The sequence below is a fragment of the Schistosoma haematobium genome, chromosome 1 (genome assembly GCF_000699445.3).
Source record: "Schistosoma haematobium chromosome 1, whole genome shotgun sequence".
Taxonomy (NCBI): Eukaryota; Metazoa; Platyhelminthes; class Trematoda; order Strigeidida; family Schistosomatidae; genus Schistosoma; species Schistosoma haematobium.
In genome coordinates, this window is record NC_067196.1 from 72,274,302 (window position 1) to 72,299,615 (window position 25,314).

A 25,314-nucleotide genomic window follows, 5' to 3' on the forward strand; every position below is an offset into this window, starting at 1 on the left:
CTACACAGTTTCTTATCTATGACCACATTACCTTGATTGGGACATAAAGACCACATATTCTATGTATGCATATTAATCGTTAACTTTTTCAGATAAGTGCTCATTGATTTATAAGACTTAAGTGTGAACTGAAGATACTTTTTTATTAAGGCGAAGTGAAGTTTTATACCATATTCGAGGTGTGCAATAAAAATTTAACTATTTTGACGATTTCTAAGTCGAAAGAAACTACCCATTTGAATGAGAAACCCAATTAAATGAAATATCTTTTCTCAAAACTATATATATGTATAAAAAAAATAACGAAATTCAGAATGTAAACATAAGTTGCTTATATAAACAAATTGAATATACAAGCAATATAACAGACAGGAAGTGATTATTGTCAAAACAAAATGCGTAATTTGTAATGCTGACTGTACATATCAGACATAGATCATCGTTCAATAGCTTCGTCAAATACATGATCAACATCTAGATGGAAAACTTCACTGTTGAAATGCTCTTCTTTGGTAGAAACTTTTTCATTACTACGAACAGTTGAATTGGCCACAACTGATTGTACTTTTGTCTCTAGTGTATTCGTAGTATTTTCGTTGTCTGTTAGCGGTGATTGATTGGCTGCACTATTCGGGCTGTAATTTTGGTCATCACTTACAACAGTTTTATTTCCATTCAAGATTTCCTTACCAATAGTAGACCATAATATAGGTTTGGGAGCAGGAACAGGCATTGGGATCGGTTTTTGTGAACTATTGTCCCCTTCCATCTCTTCAAATTTGTCGTGGAGCCACTTTTTCGGTTTAATTTCAGAACGAGATGATCGTGGTGAAGGAGAAGTGCGGCGAGATCGACGATCACGTTGGTAACCTGAAATAAAATGTTTATAAGATGTCATAAATGTAAAAACAATGGAAACTGTAACTAATGTTAATTTTTCCTCAGTACACTAAATTTACATATTATTTACAGATTGCAAAGGCAAATATTCCAAACAACACTAAACTACAGCACCGGCGTACGAATCGTTCTATCATATTAAAAGGCATAACCAAAGTTTAGAAATCTAAATTTACCTAGCATTACTAAGTTTACCGTCATAACTTGGTGAAAAGTTGTCGATTCAAAAGGAGTAAGATAATTATTACGAAATCCCCATAACTGGAATCACAACACTATATGTAGTAGAATTAATCAGTAAATGTCATAACGTGTGGCCTGTGTGCCCTGTTAATGTATAACGTAACGATACTGCCAATTAGAGAGCAGTGAATTATCGATCGGACCTAGGACGCGTAAAACCCGTGAGAGCAGTCTAGAGTTCTTATCAGTCCTGCTTCCTGCCTAGCCCAGCCAGTTAATTCCAGAACAATCTCAGCCTCTGCAGTATGAATCATTCAATTCAAATATACTCAGTTTATATACCAACCAGACAGACCGCATCGTACCAATGAAATATGAAAAAACATTTATACAAGATTTGGCCAAATGTGGCTATGAATGAGCGAGGTAGTAATTAGTAGACAGGGCATAACTCGAGAATGGTAAAACGTATAATAATAGTTCATAGGTCAAAATAAGGCTCATAATAAGAGGGACATGAATATGAATAGTTTAGTTATTTAACAATTATACGATAAAAATATACGTATAGTATTGGTCCATAAATGGATCCCAAAAGCTACCATTCATTACGCTTATCAGGACATAACAGTGAAGTGGGATATACTTCCGTACTTGTAACCTGTGGCAACGGCTAGGTGTTTAGATGCACCAAGGAAAAGTGTATGCTAGAAATCCTATAATTATTTTTTCAAAGTTTCAGTGATTTTCGCTAGCCCTGATTCTTCTAATTCGTATCATCTGGATATTACTGAGGCTAATAGTTCGGTGGTAGGCATGCATTTAATTTAATCGTTTATCCTTTTTTTTGATGCATTATTATTATCTCATGTAATTTAAGTGAAATACAACACTCATTCTACTGCCTTATTAAATGCTCATTAAGAATATATGCATGTAAAAAAGCACTTATCGGGCGACTGTGTTTAAATGAAACTTACTAGAAGAGTATAAACGATCGGATTTATTATTCCATCGGCGCCTCGGACCATACCCATCATCTGTTCGATCATCATGCTTCATTTTAAAAAAACCGTTCAAGTTAATTGTAAATTTTAAGTTTAATTTAATGAAGACATTACATTACTATTACCAGACTACTATCTTTATTAGAAACAAATCTAAAAGGGATTCTATGACACAAAAATGATACGTAGGGAAAGCATGCACTACAGCTCATGCCTACGCTACAGAGGAGGCTATTTCGAGATGACTTTGTCTCACTTCATTATGAACAATTTATATTTCTTCTAGAACCTAATTGCAGAAATAGTGAAAAATATCAGAGTACAACAGTCAGTCAGTTACAACGTAGGACCAGGCACATATATGCATCGGTCCAAGTTGCCATACCTCATTAACACAGCAAGATGAACACCAAATTCATAGAAGCAATTAACTCAATGGTGTAATATATAAAGGAAGGATTGCATATAACGATATGGTACAGGAAGAAAGTAGTTCGTAAAAGGAAAAATATGTAATAATTTTAGTCTCAGTTAAAGTGCATACACTTGTGCCATTGTGATCGATTCTGAGCCATGTCACCAAGAGTCTCCAACCATTGGTTACGATAGTCACGCGGACTCCAACCAAGTAGTCTGCATCTACCGACATGGCTCAGACTAGAAGTTAGTGACTTCAAGCACTGATGCCACGTTTTGGTTTGGTCGCCCCTACATTTCTTCCAACCATCCCGAACACCAGTTAGCATTGCACGTCGTGGTAATCAGTGTTCGGGCATACGTAACACGTGGCCCAACCATCTCAGTCGATGAAGATCCACAACCTCATCGACTGATTTACCATCATTCCCTAATAGCCTGCGTCTAACCTCACTATTACTTATCCGGTGATCCCAGCAGACGCCAGCAATATTTCTAAGACATCTGTGGTCAAATACTAGTAGCTTACGAGTGTCTTCTACTCTTAATGGCTATGTTTCGCTGCCGTAAAGTAGAACAGAATGAACTGCTGCTCAGTATACTCGTCCTTTTATTGAAAGACGGATATCTCGCCTTCGCCATAGGTGACGTAAGTTGGCAAAAGCCAAGTGAGCTTTTCGAATCCGTGATGAGATTTCGTCAGACACCAACCCATTAGGGCTGATCGGACTTCCAAGATAAGTGAAGTTGTCGACGCGTTCGACTACTTCACTCCCTATCCTTAGTTCAAGTGTTGACACAGACCAGTCCTGGAGCAACAACTTGCATTTAGAGGGAGAGAAGCGCATCCCAAATACTCTGGGATTGTTTCTCCGTGCTTCCAAAAGACTGCATTTTATCAGCCTCTTCACCAAACAGGACTATGTCGTCTGCGTATTCTAAGTCGATAAGTGGACCTCCTGGAAGAATAATTCAGTCGACGAGAATGCTATTTCCATCAATAGGTCTATGATGAAGTTGAACAAAAATGGAGAAAGTGGACAGCCTTGATGGACACCACTCGAGGTTGCAAAAGCAGATGACAGTTCGCCACAAGCTCTGACTCGACTGGTAGTATTCGAGTAAAGAGCCTTCACAAGGTTTCAGTACTTCTGAGGTTGTCTTAGTATATCTACCTATCCTGAAAAGAATTTTGAATTAAAAAGTATGAGGTAATACAACTAGGATAGCTGACTACTTGTTATTCATATAGGCAAAAATGAAGACTGTTATGATCTGTATGAATACAACAAATCGTTTCTTTTTACTCACACAGAAGTTGATATGAAAGATACTTATTAAGTAGAACTGTTGGTAAAGTCGGTTGACTAAACAAGAAATTCCCTTAAAACATAGTTTGAGTTTGCTTTCTCCGCTAATAATAACGAACAAGAAGGTTTGAACCACATAATCAAATTCCAATTTATTCAATAAGTAAAGCGAATCAAAGGACAGATAAACAAATACTAGTATTTGGTTGCAGTTTTCAAACATGAAGATTATTTCACAGAAATCACGAACCGATTCAAGTGAGAGAGTCATTGAAAGCCTATGAATACTGGACGACTGTTCTCCTAGTACGGGACTCCTCAGTAATGAGCACCCACAACCGGAACTTGAACACATGACTCGTGGTCTCGCGCGGGAACGTCTAACGTTTAGACCACTGAGCCGGCAATCTATGGTGTACAACTCTGATTTCAACCTTTTCTACGGTGGTGCGCGACATCTTCAGTTGTGATTTCAATGAAATCCAACATCTCCCACAACCCATACTGATGAGGATTATTAAGAGACAACGAAAGGTCGAACAATAAATTCAGCAGAAAACTTCATCACAGCTTCTCTTTAGGGATAGGAAAATTAAACTGTTCGTTTCATTCAACTGGTTTCTAATAATTGGGTTGCTCAATTCGATTCGCTTGTCTGACAGATCGTAGACTTAAGATGGTTCGTTTTGGTATATGCTGTTTGAGGGGTGTTGAATGTATAAACATGTCGCTTTATGTGTTTTTTTTTCTTGCCATATAAGACAGTTCGCTTAGAATTTATTTACCTTCTTACGCCATCAATTCCTTAATGTGCTCGAATGTTGATTTGTTACTACCCAACTGTCTGTTTTTTTCTAATTACACTTTAGGAAAAACTAGGCTATCTACAGAATCAACGAATTAAAGCTGAAGACATTTTAACGTGAGGCCTAAAAATTGAAAAATATTTGATTAACAAAACAAATGATAGACAGTGAAAACTCACAAGATAATAAGAATGTCCTTTCGGAGTTTCTGAAGGATCCAACGGATAAGCTTTTGGAAAAAATAATATTTTAATATTCGGACATATACATGTATATGCTACTAGTGTTCACAACAATTACGCTGTGATTTGCATTTTCAAAAACAGAAAATTTATACTTGAATATATCTTAATTACATTTGAAGGAATGTGTAACTCATCTAACAAGTAAAGACATGTAACTAAGTTTGAGCCACACTACTTTTATCAATCATAACATGGAGTCTGGGAAATGTGTGCATTAACCTTAGTTTCCATATCAAATAAGCACGAGACGAATCGCAGATGAGTCAAAATAATGTTACTCATGTGATGCCTAATAAAATGAATTTGTTTCCGAAAAAAGGGTGAATCAGTTTGGAACCCGCAACCTGGTCGCTGGAATTGCTTAAATATCAAGCCACCGCTTTTACGGACTAAATTAAAGTTGTTCTGAAGCTTGCAAGCATACTAGGATAATAGCTTATTTAAGGGAATTTTAAATGACTAGTTCTCAACTATCTTATGGATAATTTGCTACACAAAGAAATTCAATTCCAACATTTAGGACGAGATTTGACGCGACAAAACGATAATGGTTGTCAGAAGATTATTCAGGCATAGCTCCAAAGAGATCACGCCAATGACAAAAGAATATAAAAATGGAAATAATTGAATGCAACTTCATAACAAAACATTTTGTTTTCTATAAAGACATGACCTTTAATATGGTATTAAAGGAAAAAATATTTTATAAACAGTGTTGAGCATGCAGCGATCAACAATAAGTACATTTCACCGTTATATTAGAAATTGTGTTAATCACTGAGGAATATCTAGCTCATTGTACAGCAATTCTGATGCATTCGGGGAATGAATAGATTAAAGTGAACAACAGGAATGTCCCGTGAGTATATATGACAACGTTATTTTGTGCACTTATTCTCATAACCATGAACTACCATGTACTGCTGTGACTGCTGCTTGAATGTCTATCATACCGCATTAAATCTGCACAATGTATCTACTCGATTACAAGTTTACCTCATACATTAAATTTAATGATATCCCAATTTAATTAATAAAGGGACCAAATAGTACAAAATTTCCGATTCAATTCATTATCGCACTGCATAGTGGTCTTGGTATTCTGAATAGAAAGTTCAATCAGTCAGCTACAACGTAGGACCAGGCACATATATGCATCGGTCCAAGTTGCCATACCTCATTAACACAGCAAGATGAACACCAAATTCATAGAAGCAATTAACTCAATGGTGTAATATATAAAGGAAGGATTGCATATAACGATATGGTACAGGAAGAAAGTAGTTCGTAAAAGGAAAAATATGTAATAATTTTAGTCTCAGTTAAAGTGCATACACTTGTGCCATTGTGATCGATTCTGAGCCATGTCACCAAGAGTCTCCAACCATTGGTTACGATAGTCACGCGGACTCCAACCAAGTAGTCTGCATCTACCGACATGGCTCAGACTAGAAGTTAGTGACTTCAAGCACTGATGCCACGTTTTGGTTTGGTCGCCCCTACATTTCTTCCAACCATCCCGAACACCAGTTAGCATTGCACGTCGTGGTAATCAGTGTTCGGGCATACGTAACACGTGGCCCAACCATCTCAGTCGATGAAGATCCACAACCTCATCGACTGATTTACCATCATTCCCTAATAGCCTGCGTCTAACCTCACTATTACTTATCCGGTGATCCCAGCAGACGCCAGCAATATTTCTAAGACATCTGTGGTCAAATACTAGTAGCTTACGAGTGTCTTCTACTCTTAATGGCTATGTTTCGCTGCCGTAAAGTAGAACAGAATGAACTGCTGCTCAGTATACTCGTCCTTTTATTGAAAGACGGATATCTCGCCTTCGCCATAGGTGACGTAAGTTGGCAAAAGCCAAGTGAGCTTTTCGAATCCGTGATGAGATTTCGTCAGACACCAACCCATTAGGGCTGATCGGACTTCCAAGATAAGTGAAGTTGTCGACGCGTTCGACTACTTCACTCCCTATCCTTAGTTCAAGTGTTGACACAGACCAGTCCTGGAGCAACAACTTGCATTTAGAGGGAGAGAAGCGCATCCCAAATACTCTGGGATTGTTTCTCCGTGCTTCCAAAAGACTGCATTTTATCAGCCTCTTCACCAAACAGGACTATGTCGTCTGCGTATTCTAAGTCGATAAGTGGACCTCCTGGAAGAATAATTCAGTCGACGAGAATGCTATTTCCATCAATAGGTCTATGATGAAGTTGAACAAAAATGGAGAAAGTGGACAGCCTTGATGGACACCACTCGAGGTTGCAAAAGCAGATGACAGTTCGCCACAAGCTCTGACTCGACTGGTAGTATTCGAGTAAAGAGCCTTCACAAGGTCTATGTACATCTAAGAATCGCCTTTCAACGATAGACACTGTCACAGGATCTCGCGGTCTACAGAGTCAAACGCTGCTTTTATGTCAAGAAAGACCACCATTGTCGGATGCCGATAAGTATGCCTGTGTTCTAAAACCTGACGAATGGTGAATATGTGGTCGATGCAGCCACGACCACGTCTGAAGCCAGCTTGATTCTCGTGTTTGCAGTTCACGAGTCTAAGTTAGGCGTCTGATAATTATCGAGGCTAGTATTATAGATACTATATTAGTTAAACTAATCCCTCTGTGGTTGTCACAGGATGATTTTGACCCTTTCTTATATATTGGGACGATAAGTGATTGTGACCAGTTAGATGGAATAACGTCTAACTCCCAGATTTTAGCTAAAATATTAGTCAACCTAATCGCTAAAATTGGACCACCATCCTTAAAGACCTCTGGAGCCAATCCATCTGGACCAGCTGCCCTTCCTCGTTTCAGATTAACTATAGCCTTTTGAACTTCAGCAAGAGTTGGGGGACCTACTTCAATGTTCCATTCACACTGTCTGGGAATGGAGGGTAGTTGTAGAGTAGTTGAAGGCCAGCTGAACTGTTCTCTGAAATGTTCCGCCCATCGTTCTAAACGTCTGGACTGGGAGCAGATGAGGGAGTCGTCTTTTTCAGAAATAGTCTCACTTACACTTGACTTATTAATTCCAGTTTCTTTTATTAGTCTGTAAAGCTGTCTTGTGTTCCCTATAGTAGCCGCCTTTTCCATTTCTTTTGCTTTCGTTGCCCATCACTGCTCACGGTCGTTCCTTAGACTTTTGCTTAACCTAGATCTGATTTGTTGTCGCTCTTCATCGTGTTCAGAGCCTGATGGGATGAGTTTACGAGAATCCATCAATGCAATAGACCTAGAGGAAATCCATTGGTTCTTTGTAACCCTGTGGTTTAAATCACTGATAGATGTAACTGCTGTTTCCACAGCTGTTTGTATATCTTTCCAAGCAACATCTGGGTCAGCCTCGTTTTCAGAACTACCTAAGTGTGACCTCAGTTGTTCCTGGAACCTACTTTTGGTTTTCTCGTTACTCAACTCAGTTCTAATGGGTCTTTTTAATGTGGCTTTTTTGCGTCCAGTGAGGCGCAAGCAGATGCGTGCCCGTATTAGGGCATGGTCGGAGTCCAAGCAGGTACTCCAGAATGAGCGACAATCTTCTATCGACCCTCTCCAACGATGACTGATGGCAATATGGTCTATTTGAGTCCATTGTTGGTTTGGTGTAGGCGGTCGCCATGTTAGACGATGTCTCTCCTTATGCTTAAAATTTGTGTTTGCTAAAAATAAACGATTGTCTGAGCACAGTTGAATCCATACATTTCTGATCATTGTCTAAGTATGAGTGCGTTTACTGATTCAAATTTATTAATATGAGTGGTACGAAATGTTACTTCCTATTCCCAGTTTGTAGAAGAAAACATGCAATGGAGCAGGTACACTCGTTTTTTGTTATCCCTTAAATCCTAGGTTTCTAAATTCTTTGTGATTTTTTCCAATTATTTTACTAATTTATATTTTCTTCTCGAATCGTACTTTCGATGCTTAATCTTTCTTATTACCACTGATACTGTTACTACTTCTACTATTCTGAGATTTGGCCTAACAATTTCATCTCTCTGTGATAATGAAGTATGACAACTTGTTGTACACATGAGCCAGGTTCTACGCTGTGTTTGACTAACTGACAGGAATATATATCATCAGCTTTAAAACTACTAATGGGAAAGTTGATAAGTGTTAAGTTTAGGCTAGATCCGCAAAACATTTTATTTCTAATCAATACATGAAAAGGAACTACAAATAATACAGTTTGAATTTCTAAAAATTTAATAAAAAGTAGTTAACCACTCGATGGGAATCGACTCTCAATAACTAAAGCAGCAATACTATATAGTACAAATATTTATTTGAATACATAAATGCTAAAATATACGTTAATAATCACAAGCAAATATGATTAAGGTTAAGCCAAATCTATGATGTAAAGAGTAACGCAAGTAGTTGACTGATAGCGTTCAGATTACATGGTTCAAATGATGGGGTTCTATCTTATGACTTAATGAAAATTAAAACCAACACTATAGCGATACCTCATGAAACACAGTTTAGTGGGCTGAGAGAATGAAATTTACAGTAAATGTTTCACAGGATTCAAAACATTAAAATAATTAAATTACTCACTACGCTTTGAATCCATCAAACGTTCATCTACTCGACTGCCATAAAATCGACCGGGACCTGTAAAATGACTTATGTCGTGATACTCACTTTCTTTTTTGTTGTCCATATTATTGGATCTTCTAATATCACCAAACAGAACAGAATGAAAATAGTTTACATTTTAACTGCCTAACAACAAACTGATAAAAATAGTGTATGACTGAATTAAACGTATTGTATTAACAAACTGCTAACTTAGGACAAACTGGGACTCAATACATCTTTTTTTGTATAAGGGGACCTGCCAGAGATGCTTTTTTTAAACATATAAATAGAAAAGTCTCTGTATAATCAAACGCCATTAATTATAACTAGAATTGTTTAAATGTATAACTTGACTTTTGAAGTTATCATATATAATTAGAAGCGAAAATATACAATAGCTTATCAGGTATATCAGTCATTCACAACCAAACACAAAATACAGTACCCGTGAACAAATTACGACACACGAAGCTGCACTATAACCATGTTTATTAGTAAAGCTGATTCGATATGTTTCATACAAAAGTTCTCCCGAATTCTAATCTTCTGAATCCTTCATGTTCCTTTCTTTTTTTTCTCTTTCCAAATTTATTTCACTAGATCATACTCCTTGAATAACATCTTCAAACCCTAATCTTTCCGATTACTGCTTATACTTTTACTATCTCTACCACTACGGGATTTGAATCGACAATTGTATCTGTGTGTTAGTATGGTATGGCAACTCGAACTGATGTACGTACGTACGAAATTCCACATTGTAACTGACTAACTGACTGATACAAAAGTTCTGCAGCATTTCAAGATGGCAAAACACATTATTTTTACGTTACGTATACAATACAACCAATTGACACGTCTACTGTTATTTGCACAAGTAAAACTTTATTACTGAATGCTGCATAAAATGATATATTAGGATAACGATGAGTAGAATAATAGTTACAACACACCGTGTATTTGAGGAGGAAATCGTGTCCACTAAACGTTTGTAAATCTGGACTTCATCCGCTTCAGTATTGTAAAACTTTAACTGTAAAAGAAAAAATGATTTAACGGGTCAAGATAACTGAAGTTTTTTCCAGTACAATTAGAGAAAAATGACAAAGAAATTGTGTACTACACTAACTTGACCTGCTTATCACGTGGTGGGAGACGATAAATACCATCTAAAATATTTACACGGCAGTTTTAGGAGCACGATAAATATTCGCTTTTAAATAGAATAGGAATTCACGTTCTTAAATAAATACCTAACATCCGGAAGTGAGAGTGGATAGATACTAGCCCGAAAAAGTTTTATGATACACACATTATAGTTTGAAGATATTTGAGATTCAGCACCGTTACCATATATGTGTATTCTAATAGCTATAATGAGCAATAAACAAACCAGAATAGTTAGATACTGTATGCTGTATATGCACTACAGTTTTAGTATAAATTAAAATTGGTTCTTTCTTTTAAGTTTTGGCAGCCAAAAATCGACTAAAAAAGATAAACAAGAGTGGTCGACGCTGAAAACCAGTTTCCGCGTTGTTGTTCAACTAATCAATGACACAAACCATTTCTGAAAGAGTTTCGCATTTGATTGTAAACAGTTTACATATTTTAATCCCCGTATACAAAATGTTGAGAAACCTGTCTTTACTTATGGAGTCTGAATACTCTAAGACAATAAAGATTTCTGAACAGGATTCAACATCCAGGAAACCGTAACTATCACCTCTCGAACCAAATTAATAACGGAGTCGGACACGAACTGAGAAAGAACACCTTCTGGATGTTTCTTCCAATGAAAACCTATGATCTACTGATAATACCTCGGTTTTCGCATGGGGCGCCTTCAGTAACATTATATATTCGCAGATTTATATTTTTAACATCGAACACCAACATGAGATTTTACGACAGACAAGGTCAAGAACTACTCTCCAGATAGCCAAACAATAAGTTTGTGTTTAGGGATCTATAGAAGTTTGATTTGTACTACATACCCATACATATATATGCTTATATCAGTTGACAGTTAGAAATAAAGAAACCCCCATAAAATCTAGGTAGCAGTACTCATATTCAAGAATATATTTGTATTTAAACACAGTAGGCGAAAAGATGAAAAACCAATACGTGGTTTTCACATCATCTAAATAAATTCTAAATTTAAAAACAACCTTGTTAAACTAGAACAGTTCTGATATAACTGATAAAATTCTAACACAAAAAGAAGTTTCGATTGAGTCCAAAAAATGTAATTGAAGTTTGAGTAATTTCACCTAGTAAGCAAAGAATTAGTTGTACGAAGTATTCAGAATCTCCGCTATACTATATGGAACAATCAGCAAAGATGAGGCTACCATAATATATATATATACTTTTATTTAAACTAACTTTTCGCAACAAACTGAATTATGGATGAAAAGATCGTTGACACTAAAGATTTTTAACATGTTTGTATTATATGTATGATTATCTTTATTTTAAGGTCATATAAATAGCACATATCAAACAATGTTTGTTTATATGTTGTGTACGCTTTTTCCTAAGTTAAACAAAGCTCACTCTGAAAACCAGTTTTATTTACCCATTTTTGAATAAGATGACGCACCACTGAATTACAATTTGTCGCTTTGTAATAGTCGTGTCAAATTCGTTCTTGTATTATTAACATCTCACTAATTCTTAACACAGACACAAAGCAACAAAAGTTGACATGAGGTTATAATAACTGAATTAGCTCTAATCAACAATGACTGTGAAATCGCTATAGACAATAACTGGTTGCGCGAACCCTCGGGTTATGCATCAGACGCTTGCAGATTTTACAATGTTTTTTCTTATTCATTATATAACGAACCAGTGATGTAGAAAGAATAGGGAACAAACTTATTATTTTTTGATTACATGACACGAAATTAAATATATACTACAATAGTATTAAAGCATCTTACTTATGATAACATAAAGCAATCTAAAAAAACACTTACTCCAGGACGATCAAATACAGGTTTGTAACCTTCATTGGGACGACGTGGGATTACAATGTGACTATGACGAAAATCAAATGTCACAGGTTTTTCATGTGTTGATAAGTCCATATCTATCAAGAATAAAATATTTTTTAAAAATAGCTAACTATTATTGAAATAATAAATACTTGTGAAATAAAACTAAATTCGTTAAGGAGTCAGAAGAATACTAATAGTTTAAAAACATAAACTGCTAATCAATTTCTGGCAATAAATAGTGATCTTGAGTGCTGTTACGGCTATGAAAGCAGTTATCACTTCCCGGTTGCCCACACCGTGGAAGGGTTCTTCTAGAGGTACCCAAAAATGAAATCGGGTTAGGGTTGGTCTTAGTGACCTGATAGCGTGACCGCAGTGCCCGAGAGACAAGCGCTAGAGATCGATCACACACGACCATTTTGTGGGTAATTTTTGTGTTAGCTCCATACATGTTGAGAACTTACTTCCGGAGACGGATATATGTAAGATGAAGTGAGATGTGCATTTTTAGGGTCGACCTTTTCTAATCCCATCCTTCCTTTGTGGGAGTGCAGCATCGCTATTATGCTGGTTGTCTAAAGGAAACACCATACTGCTAGCACACCTCTGTACAGTTAGCAGTACAACTTCGCCCTCGGACCTTGGTTTTGTTGCCTTTAGTCTTACCGCTCTTCAACCGACCTGTCTGACATGGTAGGACCTTGAGAAACGATTGTTCCAACCAATATAGCTCGATTGGTTCATCACGATAGGCAAACCCAACCACCACACCAAGGTAGCAGTAACGGTCAGGTAGCAATAACTAATACTGTTAATGATTCAATATGTCATTGTGACTTCAAAGATTAGAAGTTTATGTTTAATAATAATAATAATAATAATAATAATAATAATAATAATAATAATAATAATAATAATAATAATAATAATAATAATAATAATAATAATAATAATAATAATAATAATAATAATAATAATAATAATAATAATAATAATAATAATAATAATAATAATAATAATAATAATAATAATAATAATAATAATAATAAAATAATAATAATAATAATAATAATAATAATAAATAATAATAATAATAATAATATAATGATAATAATAATAATAATAATAATAATAATAATAATAATAATAATAATAATAATAATAATAATAATAATAATGATAATAATAATAATGATAATAATAATAATAATAATAATGATAATAATAATAATAATAATAATAATAATAATAATAATAATAATAATAAAAAAAATAATAATAATAATAGTAATAATAACAATAATAAAAAATAATAATAATAAAGCATAGATTGCATGTTCGTTGCATTAAATTAAATCAAACAAATAACGTGGTAGGAGCAGTAGTAATTCTGGTGAAAAATGACTTAGTCATCTAGTTGCATAATCTGTAAATCCATGGATTGTGTATAAATATATTCTCCCTCTCTGTCTAGAAATTCCAATCGTGCATAGCACGTCATGTTACTAGAAATCGATTAAGTTATCAACCGACAGACTCTTAAAACAATGAAACATTTTCATCAATCAGAGATTTGTGCATTGGGAATAACATAATTTGTGTTGCTTAGGGACGACGTAGTGATGTGGAGATCTGTTAATAAAATATTACGGATTATTTGTAGTCTGCAAGACTTTTTCCGCCTATAGACATTAACAAATAGTATTGAAAAAGAAATTGAAAGTAAAATCAGTTTTCCTGCATCACTGAATAGATAGAAGAGCTTGAAATCAACTAGTTTTCTTTTAGAATACTAATAAATGGATGCGATTCTCCCCCTCGAAATGCAAAATGTTGCTTCAGGATTGGGTTGCATCGACACCCGAACTAACGATAGGGAGTGAAGTAATTGAGCGTGTCGATCGCTTCACTTATCTTGGAAGTCCCATCAGCCCTTGTGGTCTGGTGTGTGACGAAATCTCAGCACGGATACAGAAGACTCGACTAGCTTTTACCAACTTGCGTCATTTATGGCGTAGACGAGATATCCGTCTATCAACCAAAGGACGTGTTTACTGCGCAGCAGTTCGTCCCGTCCTACTTTATGGCAGTGAAACATGGCAGGTAAGAGTAGAGGATATCCGTAGGTTACTAGTATTTGATCATAGGTGTCTTCGAAATATTGCTCCTATATCGTGGGACCATCGAGTAAGTAATACAGTTGTTAGGAAACAGGTACTAGGTAAGGATGGCAAATCAATTGATGAAGTAGTGAAACTTCATCAGTTGAAATGGCTGGGACACGTGTTACGTATGCCCAACGACCGACTGCCTCGACGTGCGATGTTCAGTGGTATAGGAGTAGGTTGGAAGAAAGCTAAAGGCGGCCAGACCAAAACATGGCACAAATCCATGAAGTCACTGACAAGTGAACTGAGTCATGTTGGTAGGTGTGGACTACCTGGTTGGGGACCACGAGATGATAGCAACCGATGGTTAGAGACCCTGAATGACATGGCTCAAAATCGTTTGCAATGGCGCAGGTGCATCCACTCTCTGTGTTCTCCCAAATTCTAATCTTCTGAATTCTTCATGTCCCTTTTTCCCTCTTTCCAAATTTATTTCACTGGATTATACTCTTTAAATAACATCTCCAAACCCTAATCTTCCCGATTACTGCTTATACTCTTATTACCTCTACCACTGCGGGATTTGAATCGACAACTGTATCTCTATGCTAATGTGGTGTGGCAACTCGAACTGATGTACGTACGTACGAAGTTCTACGTTGTTACTGACTGAAATGGAACAAGTCAGTCAGTCAAACACAGAGTAGAACCTGGCTCATGTGTACTCCGGTTCAAGTTGTCATACGTCATTAGCACGAAGATGCGCTCATGTGTTAACCACAAAGAATGGATGCACCTGAGTCGTTCCAAACAATTTTGAGTCATGTCATTCAAAGTCTCTAACCACTGGTTACGATAATCACGTGGACCCTAATCAGGTAGTCTACACTTATTTACATTACCAAGTACAATCGTCAGTGATTTCATGGACTAGTGCCATGTTTTGGTTTGACCGTACCTAGCTTTCTTCCAGCCTGCGCCTCCACCAGAAAACATCGCCCGTCGAGGTAGGCAGTGGTGGGATATACGTAACACTTCTCAACCACCTCAGTTAATGAGGATGTGCTACTTCTTCAGTCGATCTGTCATCCTTAACTAGCGCCCTTTTCCTAACCCCGGCATCGCTTAATCCATGGATCCGAAATACATTAGTAATCTTTTGTAGACACCTATTATCGAATACCAGTAACCTACGTATACCATCTACTCTTGATGATCACGTTTCACATCCATAAAGTAGAACGGAGTGAACTGCTGCGCATTAAATCCGTCTTTTGTTTGGACGACTGATGCCTCGCCTAAGTCACAAGTTAGCAAAAGTCAACTGAGACTTCTAAATCCGTGCCGAGATTTCGTCAAACATCAGACCATCAAGACTGAGACTTCCAATATAAGTGAAGCGGTCAATGCGTTCAAATACTTCACTCTCTAATAATACTACCTGACCGATCAAACCTCGGTAACACATGAGTTACAGATTATATGTCTGGACAAGTGTTTTACAGATTCATCATCGAATTTTAAGTAGGGAAATCTTCACAATAAAAGATTATACTCTTTATTTTGAAGTAAAGTTAATGTATTAGATGAAGAAAATTATTAACAGGATTTTATTACATTTTCATTTTCTCAAAATTATGAATCGATCGGATGAAAACTCTATTTACAAAAAAATCTGTCAAAAACAATTTCTAGTCATATAGTTGATATCAGGAGACAAAAACTTACTAAGAGGAAATGTTCGCTCTATGACAATTGAAATTTCTTTAGCCTGACGCATAAGAGTTGCTGGGGGGAGCTTTGTATTATTGGTAAGTATAAGATGTGGAAGACGATGGTTATCTCCAAAACGACCATACCTGCGTTTATTGTATACAGCCGTCCCTGAATTTGTCAGACGAGTGAAACGTTCTGTTAAAGATATAGGAGAATGTGAATCACGTGCAGTGCTTCGTACACCTTCAGTCTGAAAGTCCGCGATTGGATTAACACTTGATTGTATTTCAGGTTTTCTAAGCCTTGAAAACTTCGACTCTAAAGAAAATAATGAGATAGACCTAGTAAATGTTAAATTCTTACTTCGCTCAGCAGGACTTAAAGAACGTCGAGGACTGTAGTCAAGATTTTTTGAATGTGACCTCTGTCGATTTCTGAAAGATATGAAAACGGTGGATAAAATAATGAGTAACTTTGGGATTTAAAAATGCTGGATCTACATACATTAAACTACTCCATTTTACTTAACTATCACTTTTTTCAATGATGACTCCACTTTCATAATTTTCTGGAAATAAGTATGGGAAACTTATTTTCGGGTGTAAATTGAGGTCTGCATTAATCAACAAGCGGCGATACTAATAGGTTGTTCAGATTTAAATAAAGGTTGATTTTGGGCTTAAATCCATGCGAAAGGTAAACAAATGTTTATATAAATAAGAACGAATTCGCCAGAAAAAATCAAGAAACAGCATATGGCTTATCTAGAGTGAATATCAGTAGTTAACGAAAATAAATTGGCTGATACACTACAAAAATGACAATTGTTTTTCTAGATAAAAAGCTTTAAAATGAAGTGAGTTCACAGAGACTGAACGAGAAGAGGGAGAGAAACAGCCATGAGTAGAACGATAAATTAGCACATGAAAACAGTGACAAATGAATATAATAGAGGATCCGTCTGAACTAAGGGACACTATTCAGCGCATTATACATCTCACACAACTTATAAATACTACGTACTCTGTCCCAAAATGGAGAAAACCATACAAACAAAAAAATATTTCAAACCAATAAGTAGATTAAAAACACTATTGATGCAAAAAGTCAGGTTATTTAGCGACCACATACCTTTCTTTCAACGAAGAACTGAACTTAGAGCGTTCATTGGATCTAAAACGAAATAACGATGTTTTGTAATAGTTGGGCATTATTAATAAAATGTTAATTTTAATAGAATTAGTTTTCATAAAAATCAAATTTTGGTAACGTTATTCTTATTAGTATTTGACCACAGTTGGTTTTGAAGCAGTGCTCGCGCATGCTAGGACTATGGATGAACTGAGGTTAGGTAAAAATGTCAAGTCGGTTGATAAGGTTTTGAACCTTCATTAAGTGAGGTGGGTAAGACATGTGTTACATAATCCTAGAGATCGCCTGCATCGATGGGCACTGTTGGCTGGCATAGGATTAAGTTAGAAAGTTAGGGATGGCCAAGTCAAAATTTGGCATCAGTTTATGAAGTCATTGACTATTGAACTGAGTCATGTAAGCGGGTACGGACTGCATACTTGGTAAGGGACCGCATGAGTTTTGTAACGATGATTAGAGACTGGGTCACATGGCCCGGAGTCATCCACTCTTTATTTTGCTCTGGATCTTATGTTATTCCTTCAAACATATCTTTTATTTCTTGTTGAACCGTATTCCCAGGATCTAATCATTTTAATCAGTGCAACTAAATTATCTTAACTCCTTTACTGTCCGTTATGTTAGTTTTATCTCCTTGTGATATCGTGTTGCGATAACTTGGGTCAACATACATTTGGGCCAGGTCGTATGTTGATTATGACTGGCTGAAAATAAGTTTTATGCATGCAACTATCGCAAACTAACCATTTTTGGTGACAATGTATATTGTTAATAAAAATAAGACAGTATATATATATCAGTAATGAAACGTGGTTCACCAGCAAAAACATAATGTGGAGCCACGACGAAAAATTAATTGAGAAATGCTTCTTTGCCATATTTGTACTTTTTCAAAGAGTATGACAGGAACGTTTGGGCAAGGGATTTCGAGGCACAAATTAGAGTTTACAGATCATTTTGGACAGCATGTAATAATAAAATTCAAATTTATTACCTCGATTGTTTAATTTCTATACTAAACGTAAAAGAGTTGGTCATTGTTTTACTGTGAATAAGTTCTCATTACACTAAAAAGATAAAGCGTGACCCAGAAGCGCTTACATGATAGAAAATTTATTAAGTACACCTAGTTCCTAATGTTATTTATCTATTAACAACAATACAGGGAGTTGAGTCAATTTTATTCCAAATTTCTGGAGTTTTACTTGATTCTCGGCCTTAACCATCGCGCTAGAAATCTATCGGAGCGGAAACGGATTTCTACAAAATATACAATGGAATCATGATTATTTTACGTGCGATCAACTTTAGAACACTTCGTTAAGATAGAAGGTGCGTGGTTGAAAAAGTAATTATTAAAGCTATTTGTAAAAGTAGTTCCACTAGACAATTCTACTTATTCTTATTAAACGAAGCGTAATTACAGATAGATAAATGTGAGCATAATGCACACCGGATAGAAATAATCAAGAAACTCAAGTAAATCTTGCTGACTTACTAACAAAACTCTGGGTAGAAGCTTGTCATAAGCAGTTACAACCCACGATTTAATTAAAAGGACCCGGCAGGAGAAAAATTAAATAAGAAAATTCTCAACATTTCATTAGCGAAAAATATTACTGACCTGGACCGGTTTTTTCGTCTTGGTGTATAGAATCCTGATGACCTGGAACGGGAACGTGATGAGTATGAGCGCTTCCTGTTAATCATTGTTTAAACCTAAGCATCTTCCAGGAAAAAAAGATCTGATCAATTTAGAAAATTAAACAGTGAGCATAACCTGTTATTTAATGACTATGAATTTAATGCTTGTGCTTTGATTATAATTGAAAATTTACACCATTATTCACATTAATGAGATGTCTAGGGCTTGTAAATTGTATCAAAACACAAATTATTGTTTCATATACCGAGCTTAATGCAAGTGAACATACTGGACAGACTTTTGCACTGAAAATGCCACTAGATCCTAATGCTTGAAATTAATTGGTACATGGTGCATACAAATCTAGAGGGGAACTGAACAGAAATCACAAAATGATTTGGAAGACCTTACCAATAAACGGAACTGTAAAGTTCGAGATACAACACAATAAAGATCTTCGGCGCTTAAATAATAGCTACAACTGAATAACGCACCTCAAAACGCCCTGATACAGCTGAGTGTGCGGAGAGCTCGCTCTGTTTCAAAATGCTCTCACATCGCCTCAAGTATATTGCCACTGAAGTCCTACTCATTGCATTCTCGCGGCGTTATTGTTTACGGAAATAAAAGGACAAAAAGCGATTGTCTGGCGCTTTAACTGGCTTGGTGGATACGGAGGATCTACCTAGGGGATTTGGAAAGCTGATTCCATACCAGTGGGGCACATGGACTCCAGGATCCTGGAGGAACAAATGGGGTGCGAACCTATTGTTATTCACCGGTTACAATGAGGCTACATCTCCTAACGCTGTTCCACTGCCTTGTGGATTAGACCTTCAAGTAAAAAACTCAATGCATGGCCCTTTAAGAAAACTACCAGCTTCAGTTTGGTCATTCGGGTAGTATTCCAGCCCATAAACAAATTAAATGACTAATATTGTAATAATTATTCTTGCTTCAACGCTCATTAGGATAAATCGTATTCACAATCATTTGATAACACCCATTTTGATGGAGTTTTGTTCTCTGAGCTGGATGGTTTGGTCGTGGAGCTTTCATCGTTCTTCTGAACGACATCATCAGCACAAACTTCAGATAGAAGTGAAGTGTTCGAAAATCATCCACCTGAGCTACAAATCTTCTCCACCATCTCGATAACACCCATTTTTCTTTCTTCTATACTACGTCACTTATCTTCCCCCTTTTATTTATTTTATTTACAACTTATACAGAGGCTCGCCTATGGTGGAAACCCTGTCCTATCTAAACGATTCCAAGTCACTGACTGATGGAAAAATGAATGCTACCGTCGAATACTGAAACAGTCCATCTAAAACCACGTATACCATTCAAACTGGGCTCCTTCAACGTCCGCACACTAATGCAGATCGGACAACAGGTAGGGCTGGTAATGTCTTTAAGAAGTCTCAACATCGGTGTCTGTTGTCTATCCGAGAACCGTATTCAAGACTATAGTGAACTGCAGGAAATTCGCTCCCCATTTGTCGCTCCAAAAGGCTTGTTTTACGTGCGTTTATCCGGGGACCCTGTGGCACCTTTGTCTGGTCTTGCTAGAGTTAAGGCAACACTGATCGACTGAACCGCATTAACAGTCGGTTATTTGCTGTTAGATTAGAAGGCTCCATTGAGGTGAGGGGAAATTGGCGTGAGAAACGACGTCATTTTGCAATCTCCGCCTACGCTCCAAAAGATTGAGGTCCAGATGCGATCAAGGATGTCTTACCACCAGTTAACTGTCGGAGACTTGAATGCTTAGATCGGGTGTCTAGGCACAGAAGAGAGTCATCTAGGTAGCTGATGACGACTTGTTGGGCGCAGGTCAGGTAACAGTGACTATCTACTGCAACTTTGCGCAGACTACAACCTGTTTCTGGGTAGCAGTAACTACCAGCAAAGTCATCGCCGATGTGCCACCTGGCGTCCTCCCTCTGCATCTCAAGCCCGGACTCAGTTTGGTCACATCAAGACCAGCTAACGCAGACGTGGTTGTCTACAAAACTGTCGTTCCTATGAATACCTATCTGGACTCTGATCGTTCCCTTATTTGCGCTAATCTTACCTTAAGTTTCAGTGGCCAACAAATCCATCATCCTAAACGGATCGATACCAGTAAATTGGTTGCAGCTTCTCTTGCGACTAAATATCAAAACGAGCTAGGTTCAACGCTAGCTACCAGCCCACCGAACAGCATAAACGAGCATTGGCTGTTGTTGCATGACGTGATGAAAATGGCGAGTGAAGTCGCCTGCAGCTTTGCGAAATGTCCTGCTTATAAGCACTAGGTTTCTATAGGTTCCTTACAACTCACCATCCCTCTACAACTTTGCCATCGATCACATTCTCGAAACAGCTCTGATGACTGTAGATAATGTAGGTGTGGATCTGTTTCCTGGAAAAACCTTTCGACCTTGAATATGAGGATGATATTGTCTTACTATGTTATAATACCCAAGTCGTGCAATTCACACTTAGTCAGCAGGCAATCAGTGTCCGTAGGTATAGTATGTGCTTTGAGCCTTACAAGTGCAAAGTAGTTCTACAGGACTGGCAAAACCCTGAACCTGCACTCACACTGAGTAGTGGGCAGGTAGTAGTCAAGAGGTCTGAGTATTTGGGTAGCTGCATAAGTGCTGGTGGTGGCGTGAGTGATGAGATCGACTCACGTATGGTGAGGGCCAGAGCGGCTCATGCCAATCTGGGTCATCTTTGGCACCTTCGTGGTGTTAGTCTGGCTGTAAAAGGTCGGATCTACAACGCGTTGGTGAGAGCAGGTTTGCTCTATGTTTGTGAAACCTGGCCTCTCTGAGTTGAGAATGTTAAACGATTCTCCGTGTTTGACCATCGTTGTCTCTGAGGGATTGCTGACATCCAGTGGCAACTCCATGTTAGTAATGCACAGGTTCGGAATCGTGTGTTCAGGCACAGCGACAATAATCCAATTGCTTTCACCATTTTCAAACATCGACGTCGGTGGCCTGGACATGCCTTACAAATGTCGTCCCAGTAAATCTCATGTCGTGCATTATTTGTCGACACTGGGACTGGTTAGAAATAGAGGAGAGGTGGTCAGAGTATGACATGATGTCATGGTATAAAAGAAAACTGTATAGGACTGGCTTCTGTTGGTCGTTCACTACTCCCTAGTTGGGGCCCAAGAGATGGTGCAACACGGTGGCTAGAGATGTTATCAGATATGACTCAGAATAGAAACCAGTGGCGATCCCGCTGTGGTTTCTACTTTTTTCATAAAAGTGAACGTAACTTCTTTAATTCAAACCCATCTGGTTGTGTTTTTCCTAAATGAACTGCTCCCATTATTATTATTCACTTTCATACACTAGCTTCTGTTCATTGTTGCTCTACTTTTTACCATACTTTTCATTCTCTATCTCTTCACAACCTCATTGTGATTGTGTGGCGCATACGTATTTGATGCCCCATTGTACTAATGTTCATGTGTTCAAATAAATAAACGAGATGAACCGCATCATTAGAATCGAAACCAAATAATAAAAAAATTAGATAAACTCATTAACCAGGTACTGGGGCATGAACTACGCTCCAAGTATGGAGGCTAAGGACGCTATCGGACTCCCTAGACCGAAATAGATGGGATTGGAATCGAACTTTGGACACCTTAACCACTAGGCAACTGCTCTACCATGAAACAAAGTAGTATTCAAATGAAGTTTAGAACACATCAGATTGAAAAACGAAATGATGGGACAAATGCGCCACAAAAATCAGAAAAGACCTAAATCCTGGTATGCTATTTATAGAAAACTATAGACTGAGACATGAATGCTTGCCTACAATCAATTCCTTTGGCTCAAAGACAGTAACCACACAATCTTGAAATCAGCGATAAAAAGTAATACAAAATGTTCATAAATTAGGCAGTCAACAAAATCTAGTTGGAAGCAAAAATTCGAAACCCCTTTCAGTAGTACCGGACTTCCTAGCTAGTTAACCCGATTTGTTTCAAAATGTATTAGTAATACTTAAGAAAACATAAATCATCAGACCAATAGCTAGCAAATATCAAACAAAAACACCATACATCGTGGTAATGAGGTATTACAAACAAAAGCGAACAACGTATTAAACGTATGTATTTGCCAAAACATTATTTGAGGCATATAATGATACCAAATAATAATTTCAAGAAAACTAAGATGACTTCGTGCATAGGAGGAATGATATGTATTAATTGAATTGAACAAAATGGAAGGAATGCAGTATCACGCAGTCAGAAACGATAATCGGGTTAACAATCTGACTCGTCAGCCAAAAATAAATGACTGCTATTAGTAAGCGCTAAGAAGTGGACGGGAGCGCTTTTGATTGAGGTTTGATGTAGAACAGATATCACAGTGGGTTTCACGACGACTCCTCAGAGTAGAGTTCGATCCACGACAGCTTAACAGTACTGGTGTAGATGGGACTAAACTCCCCAGAAAGGAGGATGATGGTCGACTGTATGAGAAGCAGAGTGGACGAGAACGACCAGCAGCAACAGATGCGCTGCGAACATATACTGACGTTGGATAAGACGGATATTTTTGGACATATTCCGAAACCCACGAGTATTTTGGCTTCCAGTCAATATTGTTATTTGAGCGAGAATATGAAGCACCCAACCCAGATGGTTGCGGCATACTGCTAACTCTAGTTGATTTGTGGAGTGTAGGAACGGGTTTTTCAGTTTCACCTAGTTCAATTGCCTCACTTTTCACAATACACTGTTTTGGCCCACACATTTTGGAAGATACTTTGGAGTTTACAGTATTCGTAAAATTAATCAGCCTTTCTTTACGGCGAGCCTCAGCACGTATAGCAGAAGGATAAACCTGGCAAAAAAGTAAATAAAATTAGTACTTATAGGTATTTAACATCGGCTATTGTACTTCCTGCTTTTGCTGTCTTGAAGTGGTACAACTATCCAAACTTATACATATTTCATCAAGATTCTACACTACCTAAATCATTTACTGCAAAATAATTAGCCGGCATGCAAACTGATGAACATAGTGAAAGAATTATAATGACCACATTCTGCACATAAATGACGAGGTGGCAGTCCTTGTAAGATTAATTTGCCAACTACTTCCGTGACATTTTAGTATTCGCATAAAGTTTTTCCACCTACGTATACACGGCTGGAAGGCAATACCCAAGATTTACAATCCAACTACTTATTTAAAAAGTTAATCCAGAATGAGAAATGGAAACCCCAACAACCGAAATCCGGCACTACAGACGAAGCGCACAATATGTATGACGTTGTTGGTATGACGAACAGCTCAGTTTGTAGGTGTGAAATTACTTTTCATTTTAGCTCATTGAAAAAGTGGAATTTGTATAGTTTCTGAATTTGACATTAAGCCAAAGATATCTGCGTAAGTTCACACAAATAAAAAGAAACATCAACTTTTGAATGCATATGATTTTACGGACCTAATTGTTCATGATCTAGTAATAGGGTTGGGATAAGATAAACTTGGCAGTAACGACAGCACATCCACAGCCTTTAGGTAACAATAATGAACCCAGGGATCAAAATGTCTACTTACATCTCGGTCTGACTTGACGTTAAAAGTTTTTCTAGCCCCCAAAGTAGGACCAGGAGAACTTCCGATAGCATAAGGTACAAAAGCTTTGGGTTGTACTATAGCCCTTAGATGTGGTTTTTGAGTTTGAGTACCGACATCTGTTCTTTCAGTAGTTGAAATGGCGTTATTCTTTTCATTTACATGTGTAAAATCATGAGGGCCTATATAGATGTTATGTCAGCAAACTCGCATCCAAACCTTCAACTTCTGCTAAGTTATCTAGGTGGCTATCATTACATGCAATGAAGCAATTCAAGCAATTACCCGTCCTCTGAAACAGAGAGCGTTTTGATCGGAACATCTTTTCTGATGTCTTCGACGTCTTCATGTACACTAAGGTTTGAGGTTGAAGAGCTGAGACATTCCAAATCATCCCATAAAAACGGGTGGTGCGAATATTCTGAATTACGTTTCCGAATCCGAAACTGTAAACGGTCATAGTATTCATCTCTACAACTGTTTAAACATGTATACGACTTCCCATATTCAGATAGACGAATCAACGGCTCCCCAGTTGTCATACTCACCGGGTGATTTGTAAGAGCCGCCAAAAATGCACATTTTTGTTTCAGTTGTCAGTAAC

At 37.2% G+C, this 25,314-nt stretch overlaps 1 protein-coding gene across 2 annotated transcripts; it reads right to left on the reverse strand.

The window, feature by feature from the left end:
• Positions 1 to 257: 257 nt before the first annotated feature.
• Positions 258 to 25,314, reverse strand: MS3_00002055 (uncharacterized protein). Of its 2 annotated transcripts, XM_051209612.1 has the most exons (13): positions 24,996 to 25,314; positions 24,930 to 24,958; positions 24,693 to 24,892; positions 19,078 to 23,969; positions 17,433 to 17,474; positions 16,665 to 16,735; positions 16,314 to 16,619; positions 12,457 to 12,569; positions 10,423 to 10,502; positions 9,446 to 9,564; positions 4,803 to 4,852; positions 2,064 to 2,139; positions 258 to 870 (listed from the first exon to the last, which is right to left on the reverse strand). In XM_051209612.1, the coding sequence occupies exons 4-13, from the start codon at positions 19,161 to 19,163 to the stop codon at positions 437 to 439; spliced, it is 1,377 nt and encodes a 458-aa protein (XP_051075068.1). In that variant the 5' UTR covers positions 19,164 to 23,969; positions 24,693 to 24,892; positions 24,930 to 24,958; positions 24,996 to 25,314; the 3' UTR covers positions 258 to 436. The 2 variants fall into 2 exon arrangements, with proteins under 2 accessions (XP_051075068.1, XP_051075069.1); XM_051209613.1 differs by lacking the exons at positions 258 to 870; positions 2,064 to 2,139; positions 4,803 to 4,852; ... (4 more) ...; positions 16,665 to 16,735; positions 17,433 to 17,474 and having other exon boundaries at positions 23,214 to 23,969; positions 24,693 to 24,958.